At 42.7% G+C, this 21,677-nt stretch overlaps 1 protein-coding gene across 2 annotated transcripts in view; it reads right to left on the reverse strand.

Annotated features, from left to right (window-relative positions):
* EBF2 (EBF transcription factor 2) overlaps positions 1–21,677 on the reverse strand; it is a 265,985-nt gene that overhangs the window by 21,963 nt on the left and 222,345 nt on the right. For both annotated transcript variants that reach the window (XM_081171701.1, XM_081171700.1), the window contains exons 11-14: positions 18,255–18,343; positions 17,085–17,150; positions 14,546–14,720; positions 8,297–8,482 (exon numbers count right to left, since the gene is read on the reverse strand). In XM_081171701.1, coding sequence (XP_081027827.1) covers positions 8,297–8,482; positions 14,546–14,720; positions 17,085–17,150; positions 18,255–18,343 — 516 coding nt within the window. The remainder of the gene's footprint in view (positions 1–8,296; positions 8,483–14,545; positions 14,721–17,084; positions 17,151–18,254; positions 18,344–21,677) is intronic.

Raw genomic sequence — 21,677 nt, forward strand, 5'->3', positions numbered from 1 at the left:
TTTTACAAAAAAGTGGAAAAAAATCTACCAAACATCTGTTTGGCCATTTTTAAACTCTCTGTGCAAAAATCAATAGACATTCAAATTTCTTTCTTGAAGGGTGACTCTTTCAAAAAGGCAACTGATTATTATTAATATTTTCTTTTAAAAAATACCTCAATATGTTCTCATCCTATAATGTGGTCTGGATTTATTTTTTGAAAACAATTCAGTATTGTCAGTAGATAATGAATGGCTATCTTAATCGAAATGACTTTGACAAGGACTTGGAACAATCACCTTTAATCCCAGCTTCACTATGGACACTCATAACTGGGCAGATGGAATAGTTATTAAAGAAAACAAGAGGGACCAGCAACAAACTATTATGCATACTTGCTCTTTAATAAGTCATCTCCTGTTCAGGGTTCCAGCCAGCCGCCATAACACACAACATTCCATGGTTGATGAACATCCTCAGTCTTTACTAGGCTGTGGAGGGGTTTTTTGTGTGTGTGTATGTTCCTCCCTCAGTTCAGTTATTATTATTATTTTTTATTATTATTATTATTATTATTATTATTATTATTATTATTATTATTATTATTATTACTATACCTCTGCAGTACAATGATAGTTTCCTTTTGTTACTTAGTGGCTTGCTTGGTCTCCAGTCCTGCCAGGACTCACCACCTGAGTTTCTTATTAAAAGGAGTGATGACCAGGCCTGTGTGAATCTCTCAATTTCAGCTTCTCTCTGTTTCTCATTTTTCCAATCTCAAGTTCAGTTCTCCACATTATTTCCACATCAGTTTGCATGGTTTTTTAATAGCCCTCATGAAAATTCAGCAGCATTTTATTTTATTTTGCCCAATACACACATTTTTGCAGTGCAACTTTCCCTGTTTTAATGCATTTTTATATGTCACTTTCACTAATATGTGCACTTTTATGCATAATTTACCCCAATACATGCATTTTTCTTGCACTTTACTTGACTTGAAAACTGCATTTCAAAGTTCGGAAGAATGCAAATTTTGAAGGATGGCTATGTTTTGGTCGAATCTTGTTCCGGGAAGTGCAAATTAAGTAGGCTTGCCTTTAAATGTGAACTGAATCAAATTTCTCCCCCATCTCTCATGATGGCTGCTACTTTAGATTTTTTGTGCTAGTGGATGTGGCTAATGGTATAGACTATAGACTAAAACCAAACGGTACCATCCAGCTGCTTATTCTGCAGAATCAGGCAGCACAGTGTGGAGCCAGTACTCAGTTGACCTCCAGTTGCTTCCCTGCTGCTCACCAGGGGATAGACAGGGAGGGGCAAGGCAGTGGTGAGGCTGGCATTGTGCATAACTGTTGATGCTCTACTGTACTGCTCACTACCGGTATACCCTCCAACTTGATAAAATTGGGTTGTTAAAAGCCTGTCCCTACTTGTGTTTGGAGAGAAGGGCTGTAGCTCAATAAGAGAACATCTACCTTGCATTCAGAAGGTCCCAGATTCAATCCTTGGCATCTTCATGTGGGCCTGGAATGGCACCTGTCCAAAAATCTGGGAAGCCACTGCCAGCCAGTACAAACAATGCTGAGCTGGATGGACCAGCGATCTGGCAACTTCCTATGGTAACACTGCATGGGTTGCAAGGCTTAGCATCAGCATGTGGAACCCTCAAGAACTTCCTTGGCCCCAGCATCCTGGTTAGAGCTGTCATTTGAATGCTCCACAATGCCACACAACAACAATATGCAGGAGCATTGTGGGAAATCAATAAGATTCTGCAAGCTTCTCATGCTGTCGCCACCACCAGGTAAGCCCACTGGGACCCATCAACATAAGAGAAGACCATTTTGCTGGAGTAAGGCTACAAACCAGCTGCTGAACAGTAGTTCCTAGATATGAGTGGCTGGTAAAGGAGAAGTACAAATCTTTGCAATGGCCAGGAGTGTGTGTTAAGTTTCATAAAACCAGAGGAGCAGAGAACGTATTTCTCTCTCTGGTGTACTTACACATATTGCATTTCTGAAGTGACAGCAGAGAAAGCGTCTGCATTTAAAAACCAAGGAACTATAATGCTGCAACATGCAATACCCTGGATGGGTGCAATGAAAAATGGGGAAAAACTAAATTTGGGTTAATTTTCCAAATTTACATTCATTGTGTGTGAGCATCTATCCAAATCAAGCTGCAAAGTCTATTTCTAGGGATGGATGAATCACCTTTCAGTTTCTAATTTTCACCCCACTCTAATTTTCACCTCCACATCAGTCTGCATTTTTTTACATAAAAAAACTGAGTTCCTATTCTTCAGCATTTAACTATGAATTTCTCCTAATACGAGTGTTTCTGCATGCAATTTTGATTAATATACACATTTCACAAAACAATTTCCCCTAATAAAGCATTTTTACCCCCATATCTGCAATTTTATACATGTTACTTGGGTGGAGAACTGCAGTACAAGTTTCAAAGGATGGCTGTGTTTCGGTTTGTGTATTGCGTTGGAAAGTGCAGATTAGGTAGATTTGCTTTTAAAGGTGAACTAAATTTCTTCCTCAACCTTAGTGGATAAAGGCAGAATAGAGTGGTACTATTACTTCCCTTGATCTGGACACTAGACTTCTGTTGATGCAGCCTAGAATAGCATTAGCTTATTTTGCTGCTGCATCACAATGTTGACTCAGGTTCAGCTTGTGGTCCACTAAGGCTCCTAGATCCTTTTCACATGTATTGCTAGTAAGGCAGGTGTCCCCCATCCTGTATTTGTGCATCTGGTTCTTCCTGTCTAAGTGCAGAACCTTGCATTTGTCCCTATTGAAATTCATTTTGTTAGCTTGTGCCCAGTTCTCCAATCCGTTAAGAGCATTTTGAATTCTGATTCTGTCTTCTGCGGCATTAGCTACCCCTCCCAGTTTGGTGTCATCTGTGAATTTGATGAGCATCCCTCAGTTCCTTCATCCAAGTCATTTATAAAGTTGCTGAACAACAACGGGCCCAGGACAGAACCCTGCAGTACCCGACTTCTCACTTTTTCCCAGTATGACAGGGAACCATTAATGAGTACTCTTTGGTTTGGTCAGTTAACCTGCTACAATTCCACCTAACAGTTACGTCATTCAACCTGCATTTTATCAGCTTCCTCCCAAGAATATCATGAGGGACTTTGTTAAAAGCCTTACTGAAATCAAGATACAATATGCCCACAGCATTTCCCTGATCCACCAAGTCTGTAATTCTATCAAAAAAAGAAATCAGGTTGGTATGACATGACTTATTTTTGAGAAACCCAAGCTGGGTCTTAGAAATCACAGCATCCTTTTCTAAATGCTCACAGACAGACTGTTGAATTATCTGTTCTAGGACCTTCCCTGTCAAGCTCCCCAGTTGGTAGCTACCTGGGTAGCTATCTCCCCACCCCCTTTTGAAGATAGGGACAACATCTCCCCACCTCCAGTCTGTAGGGACCTCATCTGTTCTCCATGAATTCTCAAAGATAATAGATAAAGTTTCTGAAATTGCATCTGCAAGCTCCTTTAGTATCCTTGGATGCAGCTTATCAGGCTCTGGAGATTTGAATTCATTTAAAGTAGCTAGGTGTTCCCTTACTACCTCTTTTCATATCTTGGGCTGCAGCTCCCTCCAGATGTTGTTACGCTCCAACTCCCATCAACTCTGGCTGGCAGGGGTGTTGGGAGTTGTAGTCTAATGACATTTGGAGGCCACTAAGTTCCCTATTTCTGCTTTATACACAGAAAGTCCCAGTTTCAATAAGAACCCTGCAGGATCAGGCCAAAGGCCCACCTAGTCTAGCATCCTCTCTCCACCTGGGATTCCCAGGAACTAGTATTCGGTGCTCACTGCCTCAAACAGTGGAGGTAGATCATAGCTATAATGACTAGTAGTCATTGATTACCTTAACTTCTAATCCCTGCCCTCCATTAGAAAGGATTTCAGATAGTAAGAAAGAGATCTGGCTCAGATCTTGGAGACCTGCTGGTCAGCCAGAGCAGACAATACTGGGATTGATGGAGCAAAGATCTAATATAGTATAAGGTCCAGTAGGACTGCCACTTCCCCACCACAGTGCACAGGTGGGAGATAGGAGACAGGCCACCCAAACGGGTTGCTGTGCTATTGCCACTGACTATGGCTAAAGCATAAGGACATGGTTTTTCAGTAAATGAATAAAGAAGAAGATGGCGATGTTGAATGTTTGACCACCTTGTTTAAAATTAAGGTATGCCAAATACATCCAGTCCTCAGTATTTCTCAGAATTGCTCCCATGCCCTAAAAGCAGCTGAAAATTCCTCCACTTTCGCATGGGAACAAGGCCCCCTCTGAAAGCAAAGGAAGATTTTTGATACACCTTTATGTTAAAGGTGTATCCATGGCAGTTGCGAATCTCCCCCCACAAAAAAATAATAATCACGCCCCTCTAATCTTACACAGGCAGATCATTTTCTCTTCCCGATATAATCTCTCTTCAATCACCAACACCACCATCTATTTTAATGGCTTCTTGTAATAATTAATGAGATAATGTGTGTTAAATGCTGGGAACACTCTAAAGCTGTGTTACTATATGCAGGGCAGAGGGAGGGGGGCTTTTTCAGCCTGAAAGCCACATTCCTTCATGGGCAACTTTCTGGGGTCTGCATCCCAGCGAGGGATGGTGCCAGAAGCAAAAGTGAGTGGAGCAACAGAAGTGACCTTTGTATAGCAGCCACATAAAAGTCAAGAGGGTTTTTTGAAAATACACACATAGATCTTTCCATCCAGTATCCTGGCAAGCAAGAGGCATGATCATAGGTCAGGCACACATTCCCACCAAACAAAAAACAAGCAAGATACAGTGGTACCTCGCAAGACGAATGCCTCGCAAGACGAAAAACTCGCAAGACGAAAGAGTTTTTTGTTTTTTGAGTTGCTTCGCAAGACAAATTTCCCTATGGGCTTGCTTCGCAAGACGGAAACGTCTTGCAAGTTTGTTTCCTTTTTCTTAAAACCATTAATACCCTGGGTGCATTGCTTGAAGAGGTGCAGTTGCGACTTGACATCGAGGAGCAACTCATAGCACACGGTGTGGTAGCCTTTTCTGAGGTTTTTGAAGACTTTGGTGATTAGAAGACAGTGGTGCTTCGCAAGACGAAAAATTCGCAAGACGAAAAAACTCGCAGAACGAATTAATTTCGTCTTGCGAGGCACCACTGTAGTCACAAGTACTGAATCCATCTCTGGGGGGCCTGGACACCCACAAAATTTTGACTGTGGGGGCCTGGCCTTCACCAGCCGCTTGTGGCAGCTGCCTTACTGCTCTCTGGTGCTGCCACAGTGACTGGGCCGGGGCCTCCGCCTCTGCTGTGGGGCCTCTGTTGGGGCCTTCCTGAGGCTGCGATGGGCCTAGCCACAGCCATGGCAGGCCTTGTGGGAAGCATCTGCAGCCATGGTGGGCCCACTGCAGCCCCACTGGGTCTTCCCATGGCCTCGTTGGGCCTTCTGGAGGCCACACTGGGCCTCGTCAGGTCTTCTCCTGCCATGTGAAGTCACACACGCGCTGCAGGCGTGACATCACAGGACCACGGCTGGGCACTGACAAAGTGGATAATAATAATAATAATAATAATAATAATAATAATAATAATAATAATAATAAATTTTATTTATATCCCGCCCTCGCCAGCCGAAGCCGGGCTCAGGGCGGCTAGCAACAATAAAATAATACAACATTCTAAAATCATTTCATAAGAAGTTAAACCACTGGAGAATCATAGCGCTTGCTGTGGCTGCAGAAACTAGTAACACATAACTGCTGCCTGCCACATTGGTCCTGGGCTGTCCAGAAAACACGTTTTGCACCAGCTGAGCTGCAGGAGCTGCCAGAAAGAGGCATACAAGATGCCATTGAACTGACTTAGGGACCCCTATATTATATCACATCTTCCAATATATACTGGTACCTGTTAACAGCCTTTTTCAACCTTGGGTCCCCAGATGTTGTTGGACTACAACTCCCATCATCCCTGAGCGCTGGCCTTGCTAGCTAGGGGTGATGGGAGTTGTAGTTCAACAACATCTGGGGACCCAAGGTTGAACACCTTGAGATCATCAGCAGAGACCCTCCTCCAGATTCTGCCCCCTAGTGAGGTACAGTAGGTGACTACTATATATCCTAACCATGCATCCAAAGAAGCACAGGATTAGTAAGCAGAGGGCCTTTTCAGTGGTGGCACCATGGTTATGGAATGCTCTCCCCAGAGATGCTCACCTGGAACACAGGTTAGTAATTCCTTGTTAAATGTTTCTCCGTGCCAGGCTTTATCTTTTCTCCCAGGTGTTTTATTTCCTACCTGTTTTTAATTCTTGGAAGTGATAAAACTGAGTTTAAAAGTGCCATTTATTGGTTCTACACTTCTTTATAGTTTGCATGACTTTCTGTTAATTTTGTGATGATGTTTGTTTTTTATTGATCAATTGTTTTAGATCTGTGGATTGTTTTTGTATTTCATTGATTCAAAATTATGAACTGCAGTTGGGCAGGGACTTTTTGAAAAACAATGCAGGACGTGCTCCCACGGTATAACATATTCATGATCTGGGCCAGGACCCCACAACGACTTCTTTTTCAGAGAAAGAAAGAAAGTGGCTAATCCTAAGCGCACTATTTTAAATGTCTACTTAACATAGCATGTAGTTTGACCCAGGCCTGCAGGATGGAACAGGCCATGATCACTCTAGCAACTACCATAGCCACAGTGGGCCAATAGCAAAAAATGCTTTGCAGAGAGAAAGAATGTGGTGCTGAGGAAGAATGCTATATATTCTTGAGTGGTGTGGGAGAGCGGGGGGGGGGAGAGGGAGAGGGAGAGGTCCATATTTATGAAGTTTTGCCTTTGGCTATAAGTCAGCTTTCAGTTTACATTTTATATCTGACTGCAGGTTTCCACATACAAAATAAGAGCATATGCTTCTCTTTGAGGAAAATGTGTGAAAACCTCACTCTTCCACATGCCTCCATGCTTCAGATTTGACAAAGTATCTTGTGCTTGGCTATTGAAACCTGAGCACAAATATAGGCATCATATGCACTATACATTTAAAGCAGATTCATTTCATTTTAAATAGTCGTGCCTTCCCCCAAAGAATCCTAAGACCTGAGACCCCTCACAGAGCTACAATTCCTAGAGATGATTAACAGTCAATCCCTTTCCTCAGGGAACTCTGGGAACTGTAGCTCCGTGAGAGGAATAGGAGGTCTCCTACCAACTCTCAGCACCCTTAACAAACTACACTTCCCAGGATTCTTTGGGGGAGGTGACATCTGCTTAAAGTGCTAGGATGCTGCGTTAAATGTGTAGTGCAGATGGAGCCATAATGTGAAAATTGCCAGTTTTCTCCTTTTTTTTACATTCACTGCATCTATTTGCTGACTTAGAGCCAGATATTTATATGCTTAGTTTTAATGCAAAAAGAAACTACAGGTACCCTGATCTGAATCAGGGTTGTATACAGGGTTGTTGTTTTTTATTTTAAAAAAACAAACACCTTCATTTCTGCCAGTGTTCCAACCTAGAAAATCCCCCTCTTCAACAGTCAATTATTTAGCCCACTGGAGACAAGCAGACAATGGCAACTTCCTTAACAGGAAAGCAGGCCGATGTTATTATCCTTTTTTTGTAGAGGGCCGGCTGAGTCTAGGAGGGCTGCGGCTTGTCTAAGGCAATCTGGTGAGTTAATGACATAGGCAAGATTTTGGGTCAGCCCAGAACTGGAGCCTCTGCTGCCCCTCCATCCAAGATTAATTCACTCCTTTCCCCTATGTTAATTTACCTAGTGGTGTCAAAAACAGAAAGAGGCTGCAACAGCAATGGAGCTACCATTAAATTTCCCACAGTGCCCCATCACAATGCTATTTCAGGGGTATTGCAAAAATTAAGACATCAGCTCCCACACCTAGCGTTCATTGGATCAGAGCACCAGTTAAAAGGGGCCCCTAGGAAGGCATCATTGCCGGGTCCTGGGATCCTGACAGCTTCTCAAGGATGGCAAATGCCGACACTGGCTGGTCTGCACAATTTAGCCATTACGCTACATGACTGGCAGGTTCAGGCAAGAAGGCAGAAGCAGCGGTGCACCCTGGGAGGCTCCTTCTGCAGCAGCTTTGCATTGAATTTCCCGTTGTAGAGTCGGGGAATCTTCTGGTGCACTGCCCCAGAAAGCTGGCGGCGGAGGGGAGAGAAGTATTTTCTGGCAGATTGCCTCTTGGCTTAAGTCAAACCAAAGGTCAGCTGAAAGGAAGAGAAGGGACGACTACTCACAGCCATAGGGAGATCCTGTGGGAGAGCCATTAATGAATCCGGGCGAGCCAGGAACACCCAGGTTCGACATGGGGACGTTGCTGTAGCCGTTCATGCTGTTACTGGAGGTGCTGTAATTAGACTGCTGAGGGGTCGAGCTGGAAGAGTAACCTCGGGGGGAGATGCTGCTTGTGTTGCGGATGTAACCTACAAGAAATAAACATTCTCTGAGTGCCCAGAGATGAGGACAGCGGGATGATCTCTCTCAGCCGCGCATTTCTCCACTAATTTGGATTTCATTGGAACAAATGTTACCATAGATGAGGAAACTAGTCCTGGCCCTAGATGAATCTCAGTGGTTCAGAGGGCACTGGAGTCATCTGGGGAGGGTGGGAGAGAGAATTTTGCCATTTTAAAAATCCTACCTTTAATGGCTGAGGATTCTTCCCTTGGCAAGAGTGTGCATGTAGTGATCCCACCCCCACAGTTTCTCTCTCTTTTTCCTCCATCTTTTTTCTTATAACAGCCCCCTTCACCAAATGTTGCCACCATGTGATGCTCAGAGTAGCCCAGCCATGGTCCTGGATGTGAATCCATTTGATGATAGCATGCTGTCATCAGCTAGTGGCTTTTCATCAAGGGGGAGGAGAAGGCAATAAAGACCACAGTGGGTGCAGCCACCCCCTGCCCAGTGCCCTGAGAATTACGTTACTTCATGCACAGGATCATTGCCAGGCACACTCTGTTGTATCCAGTGCTGGTCATACTCAGAGTGGACCAAATGAAATAATAAAAATGACTAATTGAGGCCCATCCGTTTCAATGGTTCATTGGGGTAGGTTGACAAATCTGCTGATCTCAGTTTCTTATTCCCGCCCCCATTCTTAAATTCACTTCTCCACATTTCCATATCAGTTTAGAAAAAAAAGTCAAGTTCTCATCAGCATTTTGACCCCCCCCCCCGCTGTCTCCATCTCTTCTTCCCTGCCTCAACTTGAGAAAAGGCTGAAGGAGTCCTTCTTCAGAGCCAGGCATTCTGGGCAAGATGGCCAGAAGAATGCCTCTGCTACTGTGGTGGTGTGCCACAGTGTCTAGAAATGCTGCTTAAACTGGTGCTTGTCGTCTTCTGGCTCTGAAGAAGGACCCCCTCAACCATTTATTAGAGTAAGGTATAATGAGGTGGGGGGGTGGCAGAGAAGCTGTCAGCACTGACACTGTAAATGTAGTGGGGCTATAGTTTTTTAAATAGAAAGAAAGAGAGGGGGCCGAAGGTGGAAAGGGAGAGAGCAATGGGGCTGGGGCAGGAGAGAAGATAAGAATGGTGGTAGTGGTGCTGCCACAAAGAAGACAATGGGGCAGTGGTGGAAGGAGGTGACAGCGCCTCAGGCAACACAATCCCTTGTACCAGGATTGCCTCCAGATCTGCTGGTGTCTCCCTGATCTGCCCAGGTTTGGGCTACACTAGTGAATAGGTTTGCACATATAAAATGTAGGTTAATACCCTGAGGACCTTTTCAACAAGTCAGAATGTCAGCCCCCCCCCATAAATTGGGGAAAAGAATGATATTGGCATTCTGCAGATGGAAGAGACCTAGGTGGCAGTGCACTTCAGAAATAGAGAGCCCTGCCCTCTGATTATGTGTCCTTCAACTGTGATACTTCCTTTACAGGATGGAGGATGGAGAAATTTGTGCATCTGTAGAAACCTCTGACTTTTGTGTGGCTGGAGTGTAACCTACTGTACAGATACAAGAGTTGCGCACCTGTTGTTTCATCCACTTTTACCTCTAGCCCTATCCATCCCTAGCATTTGGCCCAAGAGTCTGTTTGTGTGGAAATGTGGTTCTTGGTCTAAAACAGATTCCCTACCTCTGATCTAAAGGCTTACTGAAGCTAAGCAGTTCTTTTATTATTATTATTATTTTGCAGTAATCTTTTCTCTTTTTTAAAAAAAACCTCATGAAAACCCATGAGCTTTTTAGTGCTAACTTACCCAATAAACACATTTTTGTATGCAGTTTTGACTAATATTTTTGCAAGCAATTTCCTCTATAATGCTATTTTATATGCTGTTTCAACTCATACATGTATCCATATGTACATATTACTTGGCTGGAGAAATTCATTGCGAAATTTGGAGAAATGTAAATTGTGGCGGTTAGCTGTGATTTGGTCTGTGCATTGTTTCAGAAAGTGAAAATTAGGCAAGTTCATCTTTAAATGGGAACTAAATCAAATTACACACACACCACCACCAAATCCCTGCTCAGGATTTGGTTAGAATAAAGGCCTGCTCTGACAGGGCACATCTCTAGCGAGTGTGCTAATGCTGGCACAAACCCCAACTCCAGAGTGCCGGACGAAGAGCTGCCTGCAGACTCAAGGATCGCTGTGCATGATTTCTTTCCATTTCTCACCCCTTAAGCATGTTTCTCTGGCTGAGGAGAGCACGCCTTTGTTTGACAACATGTGTACATTTGCTGATCACATCTGATTGTTGAAAGAATGTGAAAGGGTGTTTCTGGATCTGGAAAAAATTAGTGCACTTATGTTTTTAATGTTCATAACATTAACATGGGATTTGCTGCAAACTGTGGTCAAGGCTGTATCTTCTCAAGGATTTCAAGCGATTCAGGGGGTGCTTCTCCACTGCAGAGGGCGTTTGTTTGTTTGTTTGTTTGTTTGTTTGTTTAAAAACAGGTTTTGCAATGTTTTCACACAACAGATGCTTATGGAGTAATAATGACGGCTTAGATAAGTGGTCACTGGTGCAGTGTCCTGCAGACACCACTGGATTATAATACCGATCATTCAAAGCCAAGATGACTAGTGGTCAAGAGTGGCGAGAGCTGAAGCACAACAATATTCACATTGGCTACTCTTCTTCTAAGCCAGTGGCTCCCAATTTTCTAAGTACTGCTATGTCATTTTAAATATATATATATAAATTTTATATTTTATATTCATTTCTAAGGTACCACTTCTCCTAACATACAAACCTTTTTTACCGCACCGTGGCTTTCTGGCTAAACAGGTTTGGCAGGTTTCTGAATGGATAAAAAATCCTGCAAAAGCTGTTACAGGATGATTATGTTTTTAGTTTTGTTAGTCCTTTCACTTTCATTATTAAAAGTTGAATTCATTTTGTTATTCATTCATTAATGTAGCATTCATGGCATTGCCAATTTCAACACATTCATTAGTTTCCGCCACTCCCATTTCTTTTTTATTGCAACTGGTTTCAATGAGAGACCCAGACAATCATCTACTTTTGGCACCTTTGTTGTTTTCCACCCTATAGGTCTGATGTTTTCAGGCATATTCTGTAAAGGTATCAGATCTGCCAGATATCAAATGATTTGGGCAAAGCACCAGAGTTTCAGTTGCTACTAAAAATATGAACATCTTATAAACCTTGCTGTCAATGGAAGATCCTGCTGATCTCTGCATGCTTGCAATGTCTGTTTTCTGTTCTTTGCTATGAGATTTTAAGACATCAATTTCCTCCTCCAAAGGATCATTTCAGACAGAAAGGACAAAGGTTCCCAATTTTATAAGTGATTTATAAAGGCAGGCCAACTTTCACTCTCCTTCCCCTCCTGGTAACCTCTTTGTGACCTGTAAAGATTATTCCAACAGGGCTCCAATTTACACAAAAAGAGAGTTAAATGGATTTTCATTTGGAACTCATTTGCTTAATTTTTAAAATGAATGGTGGCTCATAAACCTGTTTAAAAGAGGTGACAGTGGGGAACAAGTACACACCACAGGGGTGGGGAACTGCAGTCCCCTGTGGACAATCTTCTGGGGCCTTCTTACCAGTGGCCTTCATGCCAGAGCCAAAAAGCAAGTGGAAGAGCAGGTGTGATTTTTACCTTTCTACATTAGGCTACATTCCATGAGTTATTGACCTGCAACAGGTCGGTGGGCAAGCCAGGTTACATAGTCCTGATGTTCCAGCTTGCTAGGCACAAGAGTGTTAGTTTTCTTTCTTTTTTTACTTGGTGCAGAAGTTCAGTCTGCTTCTCAAGTGATACTCTGGGCTCCAAGCCCCCATGAAGCAGGCAGACAGTGGCAGGTCAGCACTTTATTGAGCAGGGGCTGCCCAGCTTAAAGCTGACCAGTGAGACACAATGACAAAGGCAACCCATAGTGCTGGTACCTTACACCGAACAGGTTGAGCTTATAACTAGTAACTGCTTCCTCTTGCATTGTTTTTGCCATGTCTGCAGCACTGAAGTGACCCCCGCAGGGCGCAAGGCCTGGACTGTCCAGATTACAAGACCTCCCTCTCAACTTTGCTGATGTGGTCCCAAGGAAAGCAGATCAATACATTTGGCACCAGCTTGGCTGCAGGAGTTGCCGGAAGGAGGTGTACATGGCGCCATCCAACTGTCTTAGGGATTTGTGTAGGGTTTTGTTCTCCCAAAGATGTCCCACAAGGCAGCGGGTACAGATTGGTCCTCGGGGTTTACTCCTGAAACCTCTCTCATGAATGAGGAAAGGCTCAAGGCAGCAGAGATAGGCTACATTCAAGTCACACAAATGTTTTCACATGTATTATCTCCATCCAGGCAAGCGAGAGGCATTATCAGAGTTCAAGGGCACAAAGCTTGTCAAAGCACTTGAGAGCACAGAGCAGGGGTTGTGAGGCCTGGTCCTGCGGTTCTCCATCACCGAACTGTAGTCTTCCTCCAGCCTTGGGTGCTTTGCAGGCTGTTGACCTATCTTTCTTGGAGCTTCCCTGTCAGCTTCTTGCTCCCTTGCCTGGAGTCTGTTTTGGGCAGGGCTAACAGAGCCTAGGACTTGCTGATCAGAAGGTCGGCGGTTTGAATCCCCGCGACGGGGTGAGCTCCCGTTGCTCGGTCCCAGCTCCTGCCAACCTAGCAGTTCGAAAGCACGTCAAAGTGCAAGTAGATAAATAGGTACCGCTCTGGCAGGAAGGTAAATGGCGTTTCCGTGTGCTGCTCTGGTTCACCAGAAGCAGCTTAGTCATGCTGGCCACATGACCCAGAAGCTGTACACCGGCTCCCTCGGCCAATAAAGCGAGATGAGCTCCGCAACCCCAGAGTCGGCCACGACTGGACCTAATGGTCAGGAGTCCCTTTACCATTTACCTTTAACTAACCAGAGCTATAATCAATGTGCTGATAGGGCAGGAAGAATAAAACAGAGACCCAATCAAATAAAAGAGTAGCTGAAGATTGGAGGCAATGATTGCCTTGCCTAAAGACATTCGAAACAAAGATCAGAAATGAATGTGGAAGGGCACCCACCAGCTTTGAATCTTTTGAGCCCACAGGATGGTATTGTGTATATACAGCAATGTACCTGCATTGACCAGAGCTCACTGGGATTGCCACATAGGAGTTCCAGGTTTATTCTCTGGCATCCCCTGTCACAAATATAATTTAGTAGGGGATGAAAAAATGTCTATGCTTGTGACTTTAAAGAGCTGCATCCAGAGTAGACAATTCTAGGTTAAATAGACAAATAATCTGAAACAAGGCAGCTTCCTAAGTTACCGTACTTAACATGCACAAACCACCCTGGGTAGCCAGAATGAGAAGGCCAAGTATGGGTGGAAGGCTAAAAATTCCTCCTTGCATTCCTGTGGATGAAGCCAATCATGAGAGCAAACAATTCCAAATCATAGAAATGGAAAGCCAACTTTCTCGGAAGACTAGTACCCATGTGATCGAAGAGGGAGGGGAGCCAGGAACAATATAATCAGTGAATCAAAGAGGTGCACAGGATTCAACCCCCTACACCCCATAGATCAACTGGACCAGGGCAAGTCAGTGCATTCACAGGGGCAAAGTATGTCACTGGCTAGTGTAGCAAAAGAAATAAGGAGTTGGAATCCATTATGTTTAAAAATAAATCAATCTCAGAAAAAGGAATAGATTATTTGTTTCTAGAGGAAGAAAAAACAGAACAGAATGCAAAAGTAGTCTCTCTTGATTGGAATAAAGATTGGGTTATAATTTAACACTTAAATAATATTTCATATTTATTAATAATTTATGGCAGTGACCAAGTAAATAATATGTAAGATGCATGTGTGTGTGTGTGTGTGTGTGTGTGTGTGTGTATGAAGACTTAATGATGTATTTATTAGATTGTATATTTTTACTGTGTAATTTATAGTTTTTTAAAACAGAAGGCTCCTTCAATCATTTGATAAGTGCAATGTGCTAATTATGTAAATAAAACTAGGGTAAAAACAGCTAAACAGCATTTCCATATTTCTAATATTGGGATCCTTACCTTGATTGTTTCCTTGTGTTGATTCTGAGATGCTGACTCCCAACTGGCTACTGTAGGAGTTGATGCCCATCATGCTACTGTGAGCTGGAGAGCTGGACAAAGGGATCTGGCCTGGATTCCTGGGGACACTGTAGAGAGCTTCTGCGATATCAGCAGCTCGCTTCAGAATAATGTCCTGCGTGCAATAAAGAATGGACAAATCTGTCAGTTTCAGTTTCTCCCAGTTTCTAATTTTTGTATCAACTTTTCCCCAATATGCAGATTTTTGCAAAGCAATTTATCCCAATATAATTCATTTTATATGTTATTTTCACCAATACAGTGGTACCTCGGTTTTCAAATGTTTCCATTGATGAATGTTTCAGTTTCCAAACGCCATAAACCTGGAAGTAAATGCTTCCGTTTTCGAACGCGCCTTGGAAGTTGAATGGCTTCCACTGAGTGTATATGTTATTTTTCTCAGTTTTCTCTATTAAATTTGCAGACCGCCTTTTCCACCTCAGTTTTAGAACATTTCAGAACTCGAACGGTCTTCCAGAATGGATTACGTTCGAAAACTGAGATACCTTTATATATGCATTCTATGCACCCTTTGCTCTAGTATTTGCACTTTTGCACGCATTGATTGACTGGAAAACTGCGCTGCAAAATTTGGAGAAGTGCAGATTTCAAAGGATGGCAGCATTTCAATTCGGACCCCTGTTCTGCACTTCAGAAAACATCCTGCCTGATGAAGCATAAACTGATGAACACTGAAACAACCAAACAAAGAAACCTAGTTTCATGTATGTGCTAATGGGGTCTCCACAGGTCTTTACTCTGATACAGCATGGCCCTCTTCATGCAATGCCATGTTTCTAGAAAAAGAGGCGCCAGAACTCACCATGAACACCTCCCTCTTTCTCTTAGAATGACAATGGCATCCATCTGAAAGCTGCTGGAACTGAGGCCCAGCGAGTTCCGCCTGAAAAAACGTCCTGTTCTTATGTTCTTAAGCAGACAGCCCAGCTCAGCTAAGGGTTCTCCTCATTCTTATTCACTATTGGAAAGACCTCTTTTCACAAGAATGGATGCCATTTGCAGCCCTCTGAAGTAGTTAAAGCCTGTTATATTATCGGCAAATATTTCCAGAGGCTTTTGTGCTGGATGCCTTTAAATTTGTTTTTTTTAAATAAAAGGAAATGTCTATAACTTCTTAATTTGGAGGCAGAAGGCATGAATTCTGCCAAATTTCAGAAGGATGATCAGAACAGTTTTCACATAAGGGCAACCGTTACAGTTTTCGGGTTTGTAAAAAGCAATCACTTATTCTCCCCTAGTGTTTTGTGGGCAACTGGTCTGAAAACTGCAGACATGAGTGAGGTGTCCTGGAGTAAAAACCTGCCAAACAGGACAAAGTGTTTTTTGTGCTAGATACCTTTAAAGTTGATTTGGTGGGGCAGTGGAGGTGAGAGAACAAAAAGGGATTCAGCCCCTCTGATTACAAGCTTGATGAATCAGTCGCAATGGAGCTCTTCCTCCAAGCTCTTTCCACCGCAGTCTTTGCTCTTGCTTCCCCTGGTGTTATTCCAGCTTAGAGACATTATTTTTGTTTTTAGCCGACACTTGTTTGCACGACCTTTTTTAATGTCTGGAATGCACTGGCACCACAAAGTGCTTCATGGGTCCGCACTTTGACATATGACACCTTGTACAGGTCCTGCTTTGCCTCTGACAAATCCTAAATCCCTCTGAGGCAGCAACCTCAGGTTGAGATTTGGGATTCATTTGAATCTGATGCACACCCCTAAAAATTAGGGTCAGGCCTGTTGTCCCTGCTCAAAACCTTCACATATTTATTTAAAAACACAGGTGAACAATTTGCATCTCCAGGGCTCCATGTGGCCCTCAGTCCATTTTCATGCAGCCCTTGGCTCTTGTCATGTATGGATGGATAAATCAGGGGGAGAGAGAGAGAGAGAGAGAGAGAGAGAGAGAGAGAGCATAGCTGTCAACATTTCCCTTTTTTAAAGGGGAAATTCCCTTATTCCGAATAGGATTCCTCACAAGAAAAGGGAAAGGTTGACAGCTATGGGGAGGGGGAGCGAGAGAGAGAGAGAGAGAGAGAGAGAGAGAGAGAGAGAGAGAGAGAGAGAGAGAGAGAGAGAGAGAGACAGAAGGGCTGGCATAAAGAGAGCATCAGAAAAATGAGTGAAAGACTCATTTTTTACTCCAGCCCCACACAATGCTGGTATGTGACTCCTAACAAATTGCCCCAAAGAGAATGCAGCTGAAAAAAGGTTGCTGACTTGATCTAAAAAAATCTGAAGATGTGCATGCAATTTCATGTGCAATTAGAAATAAATATAATCTGTGTATGTGCAACTGGGACCTTGCAGGGCCTTGATTCTGCAGCAGGAGCTCATTGGTTTTGTTCAGGTAAATGTGCAGAGGTGTAGAGAAAGGGCAGCTAGCTCAATCCTGGTGTCTCTCCCGCCCCCCCATTCAATGAATGTCTGCAGAGAGAGAAGTGGGAAGAGAAAGGGGTGTGTGTTCAGACCTGATTATTGTGTGGCGTTCCATACAGTGCTTCAACTAGGTCAGCTGCTCTTTTCAATAGCATCTCCTGCAAGGAAGAAAGAAGGACAACCAATGGTTATAAAGAAGGAATAGCCAGCAAGTCTCTGGCAAACAGGATCCCATGTTAGAATGACTCAGATTTGCTCTGATGTTACATGTAGCCATAATGATGTATCACATCATTTGCACTCTCACACTGCTAGGTCTCTCAGTATCATCCTGAATCATACTGCAACAAATCTAACTCTTCCTTGAGGTTATCCTTTTCTCCCTTAAAAAATAAGTTGGTTGCAGTGGACAACCAACAAGTTTCTCATTTGGAAGGACAGCCACATTTTGGGGAGTAGGTCCAGTGTCAAAGAAATGAACAGAAAATCAGCCAGGCTATATAGTAGCTGGGTGGCAGACTGGAGCGAAGACTTGTACTTCCCTCTGGTCTGTCACCCAAGCACTGCCCTCTCTGGCCAATGATTGGCCAATTTGAATTCCAGTGGATGGCAAGCTATACCGCCCTCCTTTGCAGCCAGCCAGGGGAATTCTCCAACAGGCCAGCTTATGACGGAGAGGCTGTAGCTGTGAAACGTGTGGAAAGCAGGTTTGTGGACAATTAAATTCCCCAGGAATCTCTCTCCTTTTTGGTCACTGTCTCATTCAATGGATTCCATCACAGAATTTTTGAATGGCATGGGAAAGTAACAATGATGAGATTACACAAGTTACCATGGCTATTGCTGTGCCATTTACTAAATATGATAGAAAACAGATGTTGCAAGTAAGCCCATCCTTTGACCACTCTCATTTGTTTGGAGATTATATGTGTCAATTTGACCTCCAGTGCTTACTCTGACCCTTCATTTATGAATGTTTAATGTGGGAGTTATTTATTAAGAAATCTCCATTGATTGATTTTATTAGACTAATCCATGAGTAGAAAACATAGTGTCCTCCAGATATTGTGGATTCCAGCTACCATCAGCTCCAGCCAAGTTTAGTCAATGGTCAGGGATAATGGCAGTTATAGTCCATATTATCTACATAGTATCACCCTGGTTTAACCAGTCAATTAAACTGGCATACATTTAGATACACATAGAATATTTATTATTTCAATGTTTCAAAAATATGTTAAGCAACATAAAAAACTTTTTACCTTGGCTAGTCGTTCCGGGTCACCAGGATGTCTTGGTATAACTTTCTGGAGTCTTTGGAAACCATAGTCTATGGTAGGCTCATTTAAAGCTAAAATAGGGAATGGGGAAAAAAGAAATAAAGATCACATATGTGCAACAACTGGCTTAAAGACGTGTCTTCCTTTGGGAAAGCAAAATGCTATTTTGCAATTAAAAGGGGGAAAAAACAATGAAATCAGTAACTGAAGGCAAACATGCACACACATGCGCACACATACACATGAATGGAGAACAGAAGCTGGCTATTTAAGGGGCAGTTAAGGGGCAATTCGTTAAACATGTAGAACTTTTATGGAAAAAAGTTTTAACAGTGCAAGGTACTGTTACTGAACAGGCCTTACTTGTAAGTATTACAGAAGGATATGGGCTATTGAAAAGGGCATTGCTAAATAGTAAAGTACTTTGAGTGTTTTGTGGAACCTCTGTTTTAACTCTATTTGCAGTTGATTTGGGGGGAGTAATATCTTTGCAGCGCTGAAAAAGCAACCAACTTTACATAGCAATCATCCAATGATGCAACAGCTGCTAGTTTTGTCAGGCTGGCAGATGCCTTTAATTATCTTTTAAGAGGCATATTGTCTGTTTATTCTTGGCCATATTAAGAGGGGGGAAAGAACTTGTCAAAGTGCTTTGGAAATGGGGCTTATGACATCACAGCTGCCAGCCAATAGGCATCCCCAGCAGGCAGGTGTTCTGCCTCAAAACATAACAAAACAAAGAGGAAGAGACAAACATCTATTTACAAAACAGCAAAAGGTACCTCTGTCACGCCTGTAATAGAACCCTATGATTCTAAGAGAACAATTTCTACTGAATGTGCAAAGGCTAATCTCCTAGGGATTAGAACAGGGTGGGGTGGGGAAAACTTTTGGCTTGGGTACCAAATGCATCTCTCTAAACCTCTCTAACTGGTCCACAAAACTTTCCCCATACCATACCCCCCCCAGCCACACCTGATCTCCCCAGGCCATGCCTATCACCAGTCCTACTTTGCACACCTCAACTGCTTTGCCTGACTTGAGAATGCATCTTGCTTGCTTGGATGGAGGATAGAGATGGATGTGCATAAAAACTAGCCCACTGTACAAAGATAAAATCTTCATTTGTTGCTCTGCCCATTTTTGCATTTAATCACTGACGTCTGACCTCTGCAAGGTTGCCCAGAAGAGACTGATTGATTGATTGATTGATTATTTATTTATTTAGTTAGTTAGTTAGTTAGTTAGTTAGTTAGTTGTTAATCACTTTTCTCACAGAGGGGCCCAAAGTGACTTACATTACAACCAATTCAGAACATTCAATAAAAATCAAAAAAATGCAACTAAAGAGATAAAACAGTGCTACCCTTCAATATAAGAACCAAAAGCCTGAGTAAAGAAAAAAACACCTTTATTTTACACCTAAAATATAGAGGAAGGTGGGGAGAGTATTCCACAAGTGTGTGAGGGCACCACTGAAATGGTCCAGTCTCGTATTCCCACCCTCCAAGCCTCCTATGGAGTGGGTAAGCAAAGAAGGGTCTCCGATGATGATTGCAGGGTCTGGGTCAGTTTATGTAAGGAGAGGCAGTCTTTGGGGTACTGGGTCCTGAACCTCATAAAGCTTTATAGGTCAAAAACATGTATTTGAATTGATCCCAGAAACAAAGTGGTAACCAGTGCAGTCATGCCAGAATGGGTGTTAATTGTTCAGACCCTCTTGCCCTGATCTGCAACCTTGCCGCCAAATGCTGCACCAGCTGCGGTTTCTGAACTGTCTTCAAATGAAACCCATCATGTAAAACACTAAGGTTGTCCACCCCTGGACCAGATCAATGATAAAGGAATATCTTTCAAGGTGGATTGTAGGAGGTCACAGTGGATTCAGCTCTGGACAGACTCCTACTTTTGCTAGGATTGCCCCTTGGGAGAGCTCACTAGTGTTTATGCGGGAAGCAGAGTTCGGGCCCACCTGTTCCTTTGATACTAGTGTTTAACTTAATGGCAGGTGGTTCACCACCTTAAAATGCCCACAATATCCAAATAGAGCAAAGCTGCACCAGAGCCTTGTGGGAAATTTTAAATGGTGGATGGTTCACAAACCCTTGCTGCAGTCTGCTCCCCTGCTTCTCCACACCACGGCAGCCCACCCTCACCACTGGCCAGACCACTTGGAGGGCACTCATTCTGAGAATAGTACAGAGCTACACTTTGCCTGGGGGACACGCGTGGGCTTGATAGCTGATTGGCAGCAATAAATTAAACTGGAAATCATAGCGCTGTCCCCTATGCTCTGCCTCTACTTAGCAACATAGAAGCAAGAAATCATAATATGTCCTGGTGACATACATTTTGATTTATTTTAATGAAACAATGATGGTGAGTTTAAATATTATGGGACTGAATCAAATGGGAGTTGAGCAGGAAAGCCTTAGACCTGAGAATTTAGATTTTGCTATACTTAGAATGTTTTTTTCCTGCCTACTGGGAACCATTCTGGATCACTTAAGGAGTTTAATAATACACATTTCAACTGCCACAGAATCTATTTCCCATTTGGGAGCAGGGCAGGAAAGTTATGCCAATAATCGTGAGAATTTGTCAGAATCCTCCTGAGGTCTTATATATCACAATGTGCCATTTCTCTTCTTTCTTGTGAGTCTAATAGTTTAAGGGAATTACATGTCTTATTTCAAGCAAAAGTGGTTATGAACTTTTGAAATAAAAATAATAAATGAAATAATATCTAAATGTGTGTATTTAAATAAAAATATCTAATGAGAATATCTAGATTTGATGATCAAGAAAACAATCAGGCTACTGCTTAGTATTAATTGTTTAAAAAATCAACAAAAATATGCTTTCAGTTTGTCATGATAAGTTGCAACAGTTGCTCTATAGCTTCTAGTGAATCTCAGTTCTTATTTATTTGATTTGATTTTGCTGTTCACAATTCTAGTCCTCTGGGTTGCTGACGAAATTTTATTAGGACCATAATGCATTGCCAAAAAAGAGTGTTTGCATCACCAAAATAAGATGGTAAAAGAGATACCAAATTTGCATAAAAGTTGCATATGATGATTTCTATGTCTACATGCAAATGTAAAAATTATTACCATAAATTAAAATATAACACATCTCAGTACAGAAGCCCTGCTTTATGTCCCTGTGCCATCTGAAATATAGCAGGTAGAAACACGCCTTTTTCAGGTGTGACACACAAGATGTGAAACATCGTACCACAGAGGCCTTCTTGGTTCCACTGCTTGCCACCAATGAATAGTAAAGTGTTGTCTTTTCCAGTTAGAAGTTGGGGGGGGGGGGACTGGCTTAGTGCCTTTGCTCAGATAGGTACATAGACAGACAAGCGAGTCAAGCCATTCCTTTTTTTAATTCAGTTCAAGT

This window comes from Podarcis bocagei (assembly GCF_964188305.1).
Source record: "Podarcis bocagei genome assembly, chromosome: 15".
NCBI classification, from domain to species: Eukaryota; Metazoa; Chordata; class Lepidosauria; order Squamata; family Lacertidae; genus Podarcis; species Podarcis bocagei.